This window comes from Thunnus thynnus, chromosome 3 (assembly GCF_963924715.1).
Source record: "Thunnus thynnus chromosome 3, fThuThy2.1, whole genome shotgun sequence".
In the NCBI taxonomy this organism is placed as follows: Eukaryota; Metazoa; Chordata; class Actinopteri; order Scombriformes; family Scombridae; genus Thunnus; species Thunnus thynnus.
In genome coordinates, this window is record NC_089519.1 from 7,779,345 (window position 1) to 7,792,134 (window position 12,790).

At 42.0% G+C, this 12,790-nt stretch overlaps 1 protein-coding gene across 1 annotated transcript in view; it reads right to left on the reverse strand.

The window, feature by feature from the left end:
- LOC137180652 (deleted in malignant brain tumors 1 protein-like) overlaps positions 1-12,790 on the reverse strand; it is a 64,820-nt gene that overhangs the window by 6,651 nt on the left and 45,379 nt on the right. Inside the window, exons 6-16 of the mRNA XM_067586012.1 lie at positions 11,358-11,363; positions 8,851-8,862; positions 4,523-4,825; positions 3,986-4,300; positions 3,406-3,762; positions 2,856-3,224; positions 2,310-2,690; positions 1,772-2,140; positions 1,234-1,614; positions 696-1,064; positions 158-526 (exon numbers count right to left, since the gene is read on the reverse strand). Of these exons, the coding sequence (XP_067442113.1) occupies positions 158-526; positions 696-1,064; positions 1,234-1,614; positions 1,772-2,140; positions 2,310-2,690; positions 2,856-3,224; positions 3,406-3,762; positions 3,986-4,300; positions 4,523-4,825; positions 8,851-8,862; positions 11,358-11,363 (3,231 nt within the window). The remainder of the gene's footprint in view (positions 1-157; positions 527-695; positions 1,065-1,233; positions 1,615-1,771; positions 2,141-2,309; positions 2,691-2,855; positions 3,225-3,405; positions 3,763-3,985; positions 4,301-4,522; positions 4,826-8,850; positions 8,863-11,357; positions 11,364-12,790) is intronic.

Below are 12,790 nucleotides of genomic sequence, written 5' to 3' on the forward strand. Positions count from 1 at the left end.
CTAATAGAAAAGCATACAACATAATATTGTTGAACTATGGACTTCATGAAAAACAATGATATCTGTGAGAAGGTGAAAATAGAATAAATGAAATAAAAGTGTAGTGTAAATCAAAGACTTCACGTTTCTGTAACAGGTGGTGACGAATATCCTAAACATATTAACATAGACAGGCTGTTATACAGTGAGGTTTCATGGGCTTTAGCTCCTTGTTTGTTTTTACCTTCACAGACCACACCAGCATCCTCATGGTGTCTGCAGTTGTGAGATCCAATCCCTTGGTGTCCGCACTCACTGAGCTCTGATTCATTGCCCGTGCACATGACATTATCCAACCAAATAGGCCCTTCGCCCTGTCCAAAGCGTGCGCTTTGTGGTGCTGAACGAGCCCTGCCACAGCCCAGCTGTCTGCACACCACGTTGGCGTCGTTCAGGTCCCAGGCATCGTCACACACGGTGCCCCACTGTCCTTCATGGTAGACCTCCACTCTGCCAGAGCAGCGGTCGTCAGAGTTGACCAGCCTCACTGTTGAACCAGCTAATAGAAAAGCATACAACATAATATTGTTGAACTATGGACTTCATGAAAAACAATGATGTCTGTGAGAAGGTGAAAATAGAATAAATGAAATAAAAGTGTAGTGTAAATCAAAGACTTCACGTTTCTGTAACAGGTGGTGACGAATATCCTAAACATATTAACATAGACAGGCTGTTATACAGTGAGGTTTCATGGGCTTTAGCTCCTTGTTTGTTTTTACCTTCACAGACCACACCAGCATCCTCATGGTGTCTGCAGTTGTGAGATCCAATCCCTTGGTGTCCGCACTCACTGAGCTCTGATTCATTGCCCGTGCACATGACATTATCCAACCAAATAGGCCCTTCGCCCTGTCCAAAGCGTGCGCTTTGTGGTGCTGAACGAGCCCTGCCACAGCCCAGCTGTCTGCACACCACGTTGGCGTCGTTCAGGTCCCAGGCATCGTCACACACGGTGCCCCACTGTCCTTCATGGTAGACCTCCACTCTGCCAGAGCAGCGGTCGTCAGAGTTGACCAGCCTCACTGTTGAACCAGCTAATAGAAAAGCATACAACATAATATTGTTGAACTATGGACTTCATGAAAAACAATGATATCTGTGAGAAGGTGAAAATAGAATAAATGAAATAAAAGTGTAGTGTAAATCAAAGACTTCACGTTTCTGTAACAGGTGGTGACGAATATCCTAAACATATTAACATAGACAGGCTGTTATACAGTGAGGTTTCATGGGCTTTAGCTCCTTGTTTGTTTTTACCTTCACAGACCACACCAGCATCCTCATGGTGTCTGCAGTTGTGAGATCCAATCCCTTGGTGTCCGCACTCATTGAGCTCTGATTCATTGCCCGTGCACATGACATTATCCAACCAAATAGGCCCTTCGCCCTGTCCAAAGCGTGCGCTTTGTGGTGCTGAACGAGCCCTGCCACAGCCCAGCTGTCTGCACACCACGTTGGCGTCGTTCAGGTCCCAGGCATCGTCACACACGGTGCCCCACTGTCCTTCATGGTAGACCTCCACTCTGCCAGAGCAGCGGTCGTCAGAGTTGACCAGCCTCACTGTTGAACCAGCTAATAGAAAAGCATACAACATAATATTGTTGAACTATGGACTTCATGAAAAACAATGATATCTGTGAGAAGGTGAAAATAGAATAAATGAAATAAAAGTGTAGTGTAAATCAAAGACTTCACGTTTCTGTAACAGGTGGTGACGAATATCCTAAACATATTAACATAGACAGGCTGTTATACAGTGAGGTTTCATGGGCTTTAGCTCCTTGTTTGTTTTTACCTTCACAGACCACACCAGCATCCTCATGGTGTCTGCAGTTGTGAGATCCAATCCCTTGGTGTCCGCACTCACTGAGCTCTGATTCATTGCCCGTGCACATGACATTATCCAACCAAATAGGCCCTTCGCCCTGTCCAAAGCGTGCGCTTTGTGGTGCTGAACGAGCCCTGCCACAGCCCAGCTGTCTGCACACCACGTTGGCGTCGTTCAGGTCCCAGGCATCGTCACACACGGTGCCCCACTGTCCTTCATGGTAGACCTCCACTCTGCCAGAGCAGCGGTCGTCAGAGTTGACCAGCCTCACTGTTGAACCAGCTAATAGAAAAGCATACAACATAATATTGTTGAACTATGGACTTCATGAAAAACAATGATATCTGTGAGAAGGTGAAAATAGAATAAATGAAATAAAAGTGTAGTGTAAATCAAAGACTTCACGTTTCTGTAACAGGTGGTGACGAATATCCTAAACATATTAACATAGACAGGCTGTTATACAGTGAGGTTTCATGGGCTTTAGCTCCTTGTTTGTTTTTACCTTCACAGACCACACCAGCATCCTCATGGTGTCTGCAGTTGTGAGATCCAATCCCTTGGTGTCCGCACTCATTGAGCTCTGATTCATTGCCCGTGCACATGACATTATCCAACCAAATAGGCCCTTCGCCCTGTCCAAAGCGTGCGCTTTGTGGTGCTGAACGAGCCCTGCCACAGCCCAGCTGTCTGCACACCACGTTGGCGTCGTTCAGGTCCCAGGCATCGTCACACACGGTGCCCCACTGTCCTTCATGGTAGACCTCCACTCTGCCAGAGCAGCGGTTGTCAGAGTTGACCAGCCTCACTGTTGAACCAGCTAATAGAAAAGCATACAACATAATTTTGTTGAACTATGGACTTCATGAAAAACAATGATATCTGTGAGAAGGTGAAAATAGAATAAATGAAATAAAAGTGTAGTGTAAATCTCATATTTCACGTTTCTGTAAAAGGTGGTGACTAAAATCCGAAATATAATAACATAGGTTCTTACACAGCGAGATTTCATGGGCTTTAGCTCCTTGTTTGTGTTTACCTTCACAGACCACACCAGCATCCTCACTGTGACCACAGTTGTGAGATCCAATCCCTTGGTGTCCGCACTCACTGAGCTCTGATTCGCTGCCTGTGCACATAACATTATCCAACCAGATAGGCCCTTCGCCCTGTCCAAAGCGTGCGCTTTGTGGTGCTGAACGAGCCCTGCCACAGCCCAGCTGTCTGCACACCACGTTGGCGTCGTTCAGGTCCCAGGCATCGTCACACACGGTGCCCCACTGTCCTTCATGGTAGACCTCCACTCTGCCAGAGCAGCGGTCGTCAGAGTTGACCAGCCTCACTGTTGAACCAGCTAATAGAAAAGCATACAACATAATATTGTTGAACTATGGACTTCATGAAAAACAATGATATCTGTGAGAAGGTGAAAATAGAATAAATGAAATAAAAGTGTAGTGTAAATCTCATATTTCACGTTTCTGTAAAAGGTGGTGACTAAAATCCTTAATATAATACCATAGACAGGCTGTTACACAGTGAGATTTCATGGGCTTTAGCTCCTTGTTTGTGTTTACCTTCACAGACCACACCAGCATCCTCATGGTGACCACAGTTGTGAGATCCAATCCCTTGGTGTCCGCACTCACTGAGCTCTGATTCATTGCCTGTGCACATGACATTATCCAACCAAATAGGCCCTTCGCCCTGTCCAAAGCGTGCACTTTGTGGTGCTGAACGAGCCCTGCCACAGCCCAGCTGTCTGCACACCACGTTGGCGTCGTTCAGGTCCCAGGCATCGTCACACACGGTGCCCCACTGTCCTTCATGGTAGACCTCCACTCTGCCAGAGCAGCGGTCGTCAGAGTTGACCAGCCTCACTGTTGAACCAGCTAATAGAAAAGCATACAACATAATATTGTTGAACTATGGACTTCATGAAAAACAATGATATCTGTGAGAAGGTGAAAATAGAATAAATGAAATAAAAGTGTAGTGTAAATCACAGACTTCACATTTCTGTAACAGGTGGTGACGGATATCCTAAATATATTAACATAGACAGGCTGTTATACAGCGAGGTTTCATGGGCTTTAGCTCCTTGTTTGTGTTTACCTTCACAGACCACACCAGCATCCTCATGGTGTCCGCAGTTGTGAGATCCAATCCCTTGGTGTCCGCACTCACTGAGCTCTGATTCATTGCCTGTGCACATGACATTATCCAACCAAATAGGCCCTTCGCCCTGTCCAAAGTGTGCGCTTTGTGGTGCTGATCGAGCCCTGCCACAGCCCAGCTGTCTGCACACCACGTTGGCATCGTTCAGGTCCCAGGCATCGTCACACACGGTGCCCCACTGTCCTTCATGGTAGACCTCCACTCTGCCAGAGCAGCGGTCGTCAGAGTTGACCAGCCTCACTGTTGAACCAGCTAATAGAAAAGCATACAACATAATATTGTCAAATTATGGACTTCATGAAAAACAATGATATCTGTGAGAAGGTAAAATAGAATAAATGAAATAAAAGTATAGTGTAAATCTCATATTTCACATTTCTGTAAAAGGTGGTGACTAAAATCCTTAATATAATACCATAGACAGGCTGTTACACAGCGAGATTTCATGGGCTTTAGCTCCTTGTTTGTGTTTACCTTCACAGACCACACCAGCATCCTCACTGTGACCACAGTTGTGAGATCCAATCCCTTGGTGTCCGCACTCACTGAGCTCTGATTCGCTGCCTGTGCACATAACATCATCCAACCAAATAGGCCCTTCGCCCTGTCCAAAGCGTGCGCTTTGTGGTGCTGAACGAGCCCTGCCACAGCCCAGCTGTCTGCACACCACGCTGGCGTCGTTCAGGTCCCAGGCATCGTCACACACGGTGCCCCACTGTCCTTCATGGTAGACCTCCACTCTGCCAGAGCAGCGGTCGTCAGAGTTGACCAGCCTCACTGTTGAACGAGTTAACATAAAAGCATACAACATAATAGTGTCGAAAGATGGACTTCATCAAAATACCAACAAAGGTATATTGAGCAACAAATCATTTCTCAGGCTCATTGAACATCTTATATTCTAGTCTGGATCAAAAATAATAATAATATTACACAATAACATAATAATATGTGTAAAATGATGTGCAAGTCCTCTAGAATTAGGCATTGAAGAATATGTGACAGTTATGATTCATGTGTGGGGAAGTAAATTCAAGTCACCATTTGATTAAAGTGTTGTAATGGAAGTCCATTAATGTATGACACAAAAAGGGGAAAAATGTAACAAATCTACAGAGCAATTACACAGTGAATATGTGTCATAATGTGTAACCCAAGATGTTAGTTGGTTTACCTGAAGTGTTTCCTGTAGTAATCTGCAAAATTAGGATCAATAACAAACCCCCAGGCACCCCCATTATGGACAACATCCAGGACACAAACCTGGTAAAGAAGACAACAAAGATGTCTTGATAAACCCCAGAAAGCAGCACGATAAGTCCTCTTAGTGGAATGACTAATTAATTACAAATGTACAATCTTAAAACATTAAAGCATTTTCAAACTATGTTGCCGTGCATAAAATTCATTACTTTGCCAGTGTTTGTACATACCTTGGAGAGACTGTGTGGGAATCCAGGAAAATGTTGAAAGTTAAAATCTCCCAGTGAGTGAGACTGTGAGAATTTATAGGCCCATGTTGGTGTTAAAATCACTATACCAAGCACTCATTGGTGAAGCACATATGTTTACATATGTACTGTCAATAACCCATTTATGGGTTAAGCAAATTAAGAGAACATCAATTTGACAACACATTTGCAGCATTTAGAAAATGCGCTGCAAATTCAGACAACAAAATACAATAGAGACACAACACATTACAGACAACACAACACAGAAAGCACTGCAATAACACTAAAAAGCATTTAAAAAGACTTAATAGCACTTAAAAGTGATGAACACGTCGGGACACATTTGTTGCCACAGTTTGTGACTCATGATGTTACTGATGTCAGCTATCCGTCAGCGGTGTTAGTAAATGGGCTTTTTTGGTTTGGTTTAACATTTAACATATTCTTGCTTCATACCTGTGTCACATTGCCAGTATGACATGTCTCTAATTTTATAGCTAATGGAGATTGTATCTAACAAACTGGCAACTATTTGAGTCTATCTCAGCACAGGAAGGGTGTGTAACTTGATACAAGAAGAGCAGAGTTCACACTTCTGTCTTGGCAAGCATCCACCCTGCTGAGGTTTCAGGCACTGTTCAGTGTTTTTACCATGCAGCCTCAGTGCAACAGGGTAAATCTCTATCAGCGTGGTGGGCCGTAGTTGACTGTGACCCTTCACCTATCTATGGAGAGGGCAAAGACAATGGCTATGTCTGAAACCACTAAACAGTGTGTCTGCCAGTTTCCACCAAGAGCTTGCTTCCTTTATAGCTGTCTGAGAGACTATGTTGTCCTCTAGATAAAATTCCCGACGGTGTGAGTGGTGAATTATTGAATGATTTTGGATACAGGGCGTAGCCCCAGACTGGCGTCACCTCAATTGTCACCTTACCAAAGACACTGAACTGTATAAGGTATATTGTAGACGTAATTACTTTCCTTTCCCTAAAACCTGATAAACAAATAATCCACTCAAAAATGTTTAGATTCATCTCCATATTTTAAAGTTCTGCCAATACATATATATACTCTTTAGTTTATATGTATTAGATATACGTTTAATTGCATTACGATGAAAAAACAATCAAACTTTTTCCAAAAAATAATGTAGATTTGATGTTCACTGTAATAAATTTCATATCTTTCCAGAGTCTGCTTATTGATATTGAAAAAGAAATACACATTTGGGTACAGAAGTAATGGAACAACCCCTTGATCAACAAGATGTCAACCGTGTGTCTTTCCTGCCTTTAACTCCTGCTGATTTGACCTTTTTGATCCTGTCTGAATGCAGTACCCCCTCCTTCTGCCCCTTGATTTCACCTACCTGAGAGTCCCCCCCCCGCACTTACTATGCTGCCTGAGAGTCCCCCCCCCCCTACTATCTTACCCCCTCCCTTGATCTTGTATGCAAATGCCCTCCCTCCCTACCTTTTGTTACCATTTATTGGTCACTGCCTTGATCTTGCTGTATAAGTATTAAGTGCTTCCATCTCTTCTGCTCTGGGTCAGTCTACTGTCTCAGTCACTTCCACTACAGCAAACTTTGAACAAGGACTTGTGTGATTATTCTTCAACAATATTCATATCATTCAAAAATGAATAGAAATCTGTCAAAATGATTCAAGAAGACAGTAAGACGAGACATTTAATAAGATTAACCTGTTCATACAAAAATGAGTTGTTCACCCCTAATGACTCCCTCCTGCTCCCACTCAAGGATGAGGTCAAATTAACCCTCTTTAAGGCACTTGTCATTTCAGTTTCCATTTTTATTTATTTATTTATTTTATTTATTGATGCATATTGCCAAACCAATTTGCAATTATTTAATTTAATTTAATTTAATTATTCAAATGACAACAAACTACCAAACTGTAAATCTGAGGAGTCTGAGAAATGTAACTCTTTGTGAGGTGACAAATGAGCAAACTTTCCAAAATGTTGGAATATTCATTTAACTTCCTTCTTTTTATTTATTTATTTATTTATTTTTTACATTATTCTTCACATTTCTAACTTTTTCTATAAATCTGACTTCCTGCCAAGCAAACCATTCCTCAAAATTTTCAGCTGTTTGAATGAAATCTGGAATCAGAGCTCAAACGAAAATCCATATTGAATTTTTCCAGGCTGAGGTAAAAGCATAAAGGTCTCCATGGCAGCAGTGTCACAGTAAAAGTTACAAAGTAAATTTATAAAAGCCTGCGGCTAATGTGTCACTCTTTTTAAATCAACTATCTGCTGTAAGGTTTTCAAACCCTCTCTCATCTCCAATGATCTCCATAACTTCTACTTGTATTATTTATTTTTCATTCATCTCCTAAACTCATGGCTACATCTTATGTATGGGTTTCACTGTTATATATCCTCCGCTTCAGCCTTTTAAGATCAGCTCTTCCATGGGCTGTGTAGAGTGAACAATCACCTCACACAGTGGCAGTGAGGGGTCTTCACTGGCTGTCAGAAATGTCCACAGAGGCTCTGCAGATGTTTAATCGCCTACTTTCAGAGCACTACTCATTGTGGCAAAGTCTGTTTTCCATAAGTGAACGGATGGCAAAATTAATAAAAAGGTTTACAATCTCCACTCCCTGACCATTCAACAGGGTGCTGGAGACTTTATCACAGACAGCTGCTCTGAGACAGAGTTGTTGGAGCTCTTGAAAAAGCTTAAGAGCTATTTTTCCAGAGTCCCACCTTGTAAGGAGAACATGGGTTGTTACTCCTGTTACTTCTAGTGCCAAGAGGAACAGGCAGAATTCTTGACTTGACTGTTCACATGCTCACCATGAAACATATGCTGGAGTATGTGCGTCTCATCGATTGATTCACATCCATTGGCCTAAAAGACACCTGTTTCAATGTGCCCGTCATCCCCAGACACAGGAAATTCCTGCATTTCTCCTTCAAGCAGTCCATTTTTTGTAAAAACTGTTTTTCTCTGGCTCAACGCACCTTCTCAAAATGTGTGGATGCGCTCAGCTTTCCCTTGTCATGCATCGCCCCTTACAAAGTGGTGACAGCGCTGTCTGTGACGCGCCTGCCGGGCATGATGTCAGCCAGTCATATGGTGTTTTTCTCCTGAGTCTTCTTTACATGAGAAAACTCCAGAGACGGTTTGGCCGTCTCTGCCTCGACCCCATACGCCACAAAGATGCATGATGACTGGCTGTGTGGATCCCCCTTGGGAGAGCTATACTGTCAGCTATGGGCACATTATGCACACACAGTCATCTCTGTAGAGAGCTGCTGTATGTGCTACAAGCTGTCATATACTCAAGCTCTCTTCTAACTTATTTGTACAAGTTTTTGGGACTGTCACAGTGTGTAATGACCGTCCCTGCCTGCTCTCCCAACAAGTCCACTGTGTGTGACATGCATGTACACATATCGGTGGACACAGATTCATCTCTCTTCACATGGGGAGGAAAGTGTCAGTCTGACATTGTGAGAGGGAAGTGGCCACATAAACTGCCTGGAGCTGTCCACTGTGCTGAAAGTGCTGAAACACTGTGCTGTACTGCTGAAAGACAAACATGTTTTTTCAGTTGGACCTGACATAGTGGAAAACCTCTTGCATTCTGTCAGCTGGGGTTCCCCTCAGGAGACCTATGTCGCACATTTCAGTGTACACAGATGCATCTGTCTTCAGCTGGGGGCTATTGTGTCAGTCTCACGTAATGAGGGAAAAATGGCCAGAGCCACCATCTCTCCACATAAAATGCCTGGAGCTGTTCATGGTGCTGAAAAACTTTGCCTCACTGCTGACAGACAAGCATGTTGTGGTAAGGACAGACAACATGGCAACAGCAGTGTATATAAATTGCCAGGGCAGTGTTTGCTCAGCTCGGTTGCTGGAAATGGCCAGAATCCTGCTGCTGTGGTCTCATGCGAATCTGCACTCCATCAGAGTGGTTTATATCCCAGGCAAACAGAACTGAACCGCGGGCATAATGTCATGCAGAGGTCCCTCCCAAAATGAGTGGAGATTAAATCCCACACTTATTCAAAATTTGTGGGACAGGTTTGGGAGAGTGGAGGTGGATCTGTTCACCTCACAACGAGATGCACAGCATGTGCTATTGTTCTCCATGGGCACATGAGATGATCCCCCATTGGGAGTAGATGCTTTCCCTCACCAATTGTGGCCCAAAGCTCTCCTTTATGCTTTCTGGTGCGCATTCAGGAGGAGAGTACTGTAGCCATTCTGGTGGCCCAAGAACGCACAGGTGCATCATGGTTCCTGAGATGATACAGCTGCTATCGGGGAAGCCACGGCAACTCCGGTGGCACAGAGACGCACTCTCACAGCTAGACAGCTCGTCCTACACCTCCCAGAGATAGGCCAGTGGTTATGGGCCTTTCCCCTGAACAGGAGTGCTTGGAGGGATTAAGGTTGTCCCCTGCAGTGGTATGGACTATCCAGGGTGCAAGATTCGGTGCACCGGCATAAATGTTCACAATGCAATTGCCTTGATTAAAAAAAGTATGCACCTGATACAATTTGAGATGAACTTGTGATGCATGGTTTCTAACATTTTTGCATCGGTAAAATCCAATTTATTTATATATAATTATTAGTGGAGGCTCTATGCCTTTATTATTTAGAAATGTGACCAATAATTTGTGACCAGTAATTTGATATTTGAATTGATTCCTCCGCTCTAAACTGTTTCTGAAGTGTGCTAGCATGCTACAGCTAAGTGGTGTGCTGCCAAAACGTTCCAGGTGGAACTTGTGCTCCAGAATTATTGTTCCGCACGTCAGAGTATCTGGATTATTAAACTATTTTGACAGTAATTGTTTGGGTGACGGAGCATAACCATGTAAATTTGAAACAGAGGCCTGTTTGTGAAAGGTCCAAGTGTTTTTTTCGAGGTCAAAAAGAAACAGCATAAATTAGATGCTTACTGAGTTGCAGTACTAGAGAAACAAATATGTAAATAAAAATGGCACTTTTTTAGTTCATTCATGATTTGCTGTATGCTTAAGAAATAAAATCAAACTCTCTGTACCATATTGAATTGCATAGCATCATTCTTTGGCATCAAATCGTATCACATTAAATTGCATTGTGTTGAATCAAATTGTGTCTATTGTATCGCAATAGGGTTGAATTGTATTGTAATGCATTGGCAGTTGCTTCATATGTATCTTTAATGTATCAGATCATTGGCAATGCATCAAGGTGCATATTGCATTGGCCTCAGTGATGGAGGTGCACATCCCTAGTAACAACGCATTATGTAATAACAACGCATTATGCAATAACTCAACAAAATGTAATCAATTTCCATTTCATTATGTAATAACACCCACATTTTGTAATAATCTGCTGCATTTTGTAATAAACAGCCTGAATGCAATATGTAATAAATGTTGTAAAAAACAGTTGCATAACAAAAGACCAATATGGAACAGTAAATTCTTTCAAATTCTTTATTTTCTCAATGCCCAATTATGGTATGTTTAGGCAAAGACCATGTACCATGATGTAGTGGTCAACAACACTATGGATGAACATTTAGACTTTAGAACATTAAGTATTATCTTTAATTATGTTTAAGTATTTAAGTAATTAAGTGATGACCCGCTGTACCTTCTGAGCCACAGCCTGATAAATCAGCTGCCATGTGTCTACTGCATGGAACACATATTGTCTTTCAACAATCAACATCAATTGTTGCCTTATGAATGTGTTGTTACAGGACGTGCACATACTGTATATATGCACAATTGTGTGTGTGTGTCCTGACATTTGTGTGTACCAGTACTTAGACACTGTACAACCCTGAGTGTTATACTGACACAAACATCTATTTCTTGTCACAGCCCAGCTTCTAGGCTGCGACAAAAATGGGAGACCGGTTTTAGGGCCCACCATAGCACAGAATCTGCCTTGCTCAAATTAATAATAATAAAAATAATAATAACTTTATTTGTTTAACACTTTTCAAAACGCAGTTACAAAGAGCTTTACAGATTAAGATAAAATACACAGTCACGATAAAAAGCAAGAACATAAATAAAAACAAAATTTGACTTTTGATGAAGATCTGAATGAAAACATTCTTAGATGTGGTTCAACTATCCTCAGTTTTGCCATACTTGAAAAAAGTATCATAACCTGTGTAAATTCACTATTAATTGGTCAACAGATTCAGATTTTATGAAAGCACAGCTGGATAGAACCAACTGGGGGGTAAGCCTGAGTTGTGCTTCTGAATACTGCCATTCACCTTCAATAAAAAGTCTTTTTGTCAAACGTGTCTCTTGTTGGAAAAATATGTCAAGCACAATTGGATCATGTATAAAAACAAATTGTTACTGGAGTAGGTGACAAAAGTTTAAGAGAGTTATTGATAATAAATAAAGATCTCAAGAACACTGAAAATTGCCTGATAAACTTAGGACAACACTCTCAGCCCATTAATATAGAATGGAGAAAGAATGTCTCTCCGCCTCAATTATTCAAATTACCTCTACAAGAAATAATGGAGAATTGTGTATTAGCTGCATGGGTACAATCAAAACAAATAATAAACACAGAACTAACCATTTGGGAAGTCCATGCATATACAGAAGTAATGCAAAAAAACGTACACTAAATGGGAAGTTGTGATCTGACAATTTCCCTATTACATATTGGAAGCCATAGCCATGATTGGAGCCTTCAAATCAGAATATTCCATGAGCATTGATTTATCCTTTAATATAGCGTGCGAAAAAGAACTGTGTTCTAAAATAGTGGATCAAGGTAACTGGATAAATGTTGCTGATTCTTTGCAATGGGAATTTGTGACCACTGTGCTTTATAAGATAGAGCAGGGTAGAACTAGGCCAACTAATCAATGCTAACAAGAAGAATTATATAGTTTAAAACCAGACTATCATCCATTTAAGTCAAGCAATCTTACAGTCACTCATGAAATGGAAAATTGTCTACTAGCAGCAGTTGTAACTATAATGCCATATCAACATACTAACAATGTTTGCAGACTCAAGGGGATGCTGTATAGAGATGATAGCCAAGGGACGTGGACCATAGCAATCCAGACTCCTTCTGGACAATGGCCATTAGGTAAAACAACCGAACTAGAAAGGTGTGTACCTCCTGAACCAGGCTATCAAATTTAATCCATAGATGTAAACATCGGTTACTACGAGAAAGAATGCTTGTTCGACAAACTAGATCAACAGTGGATGTCTAAAGATTAGGCAAAAGCATATTGGCCTGGCCCAC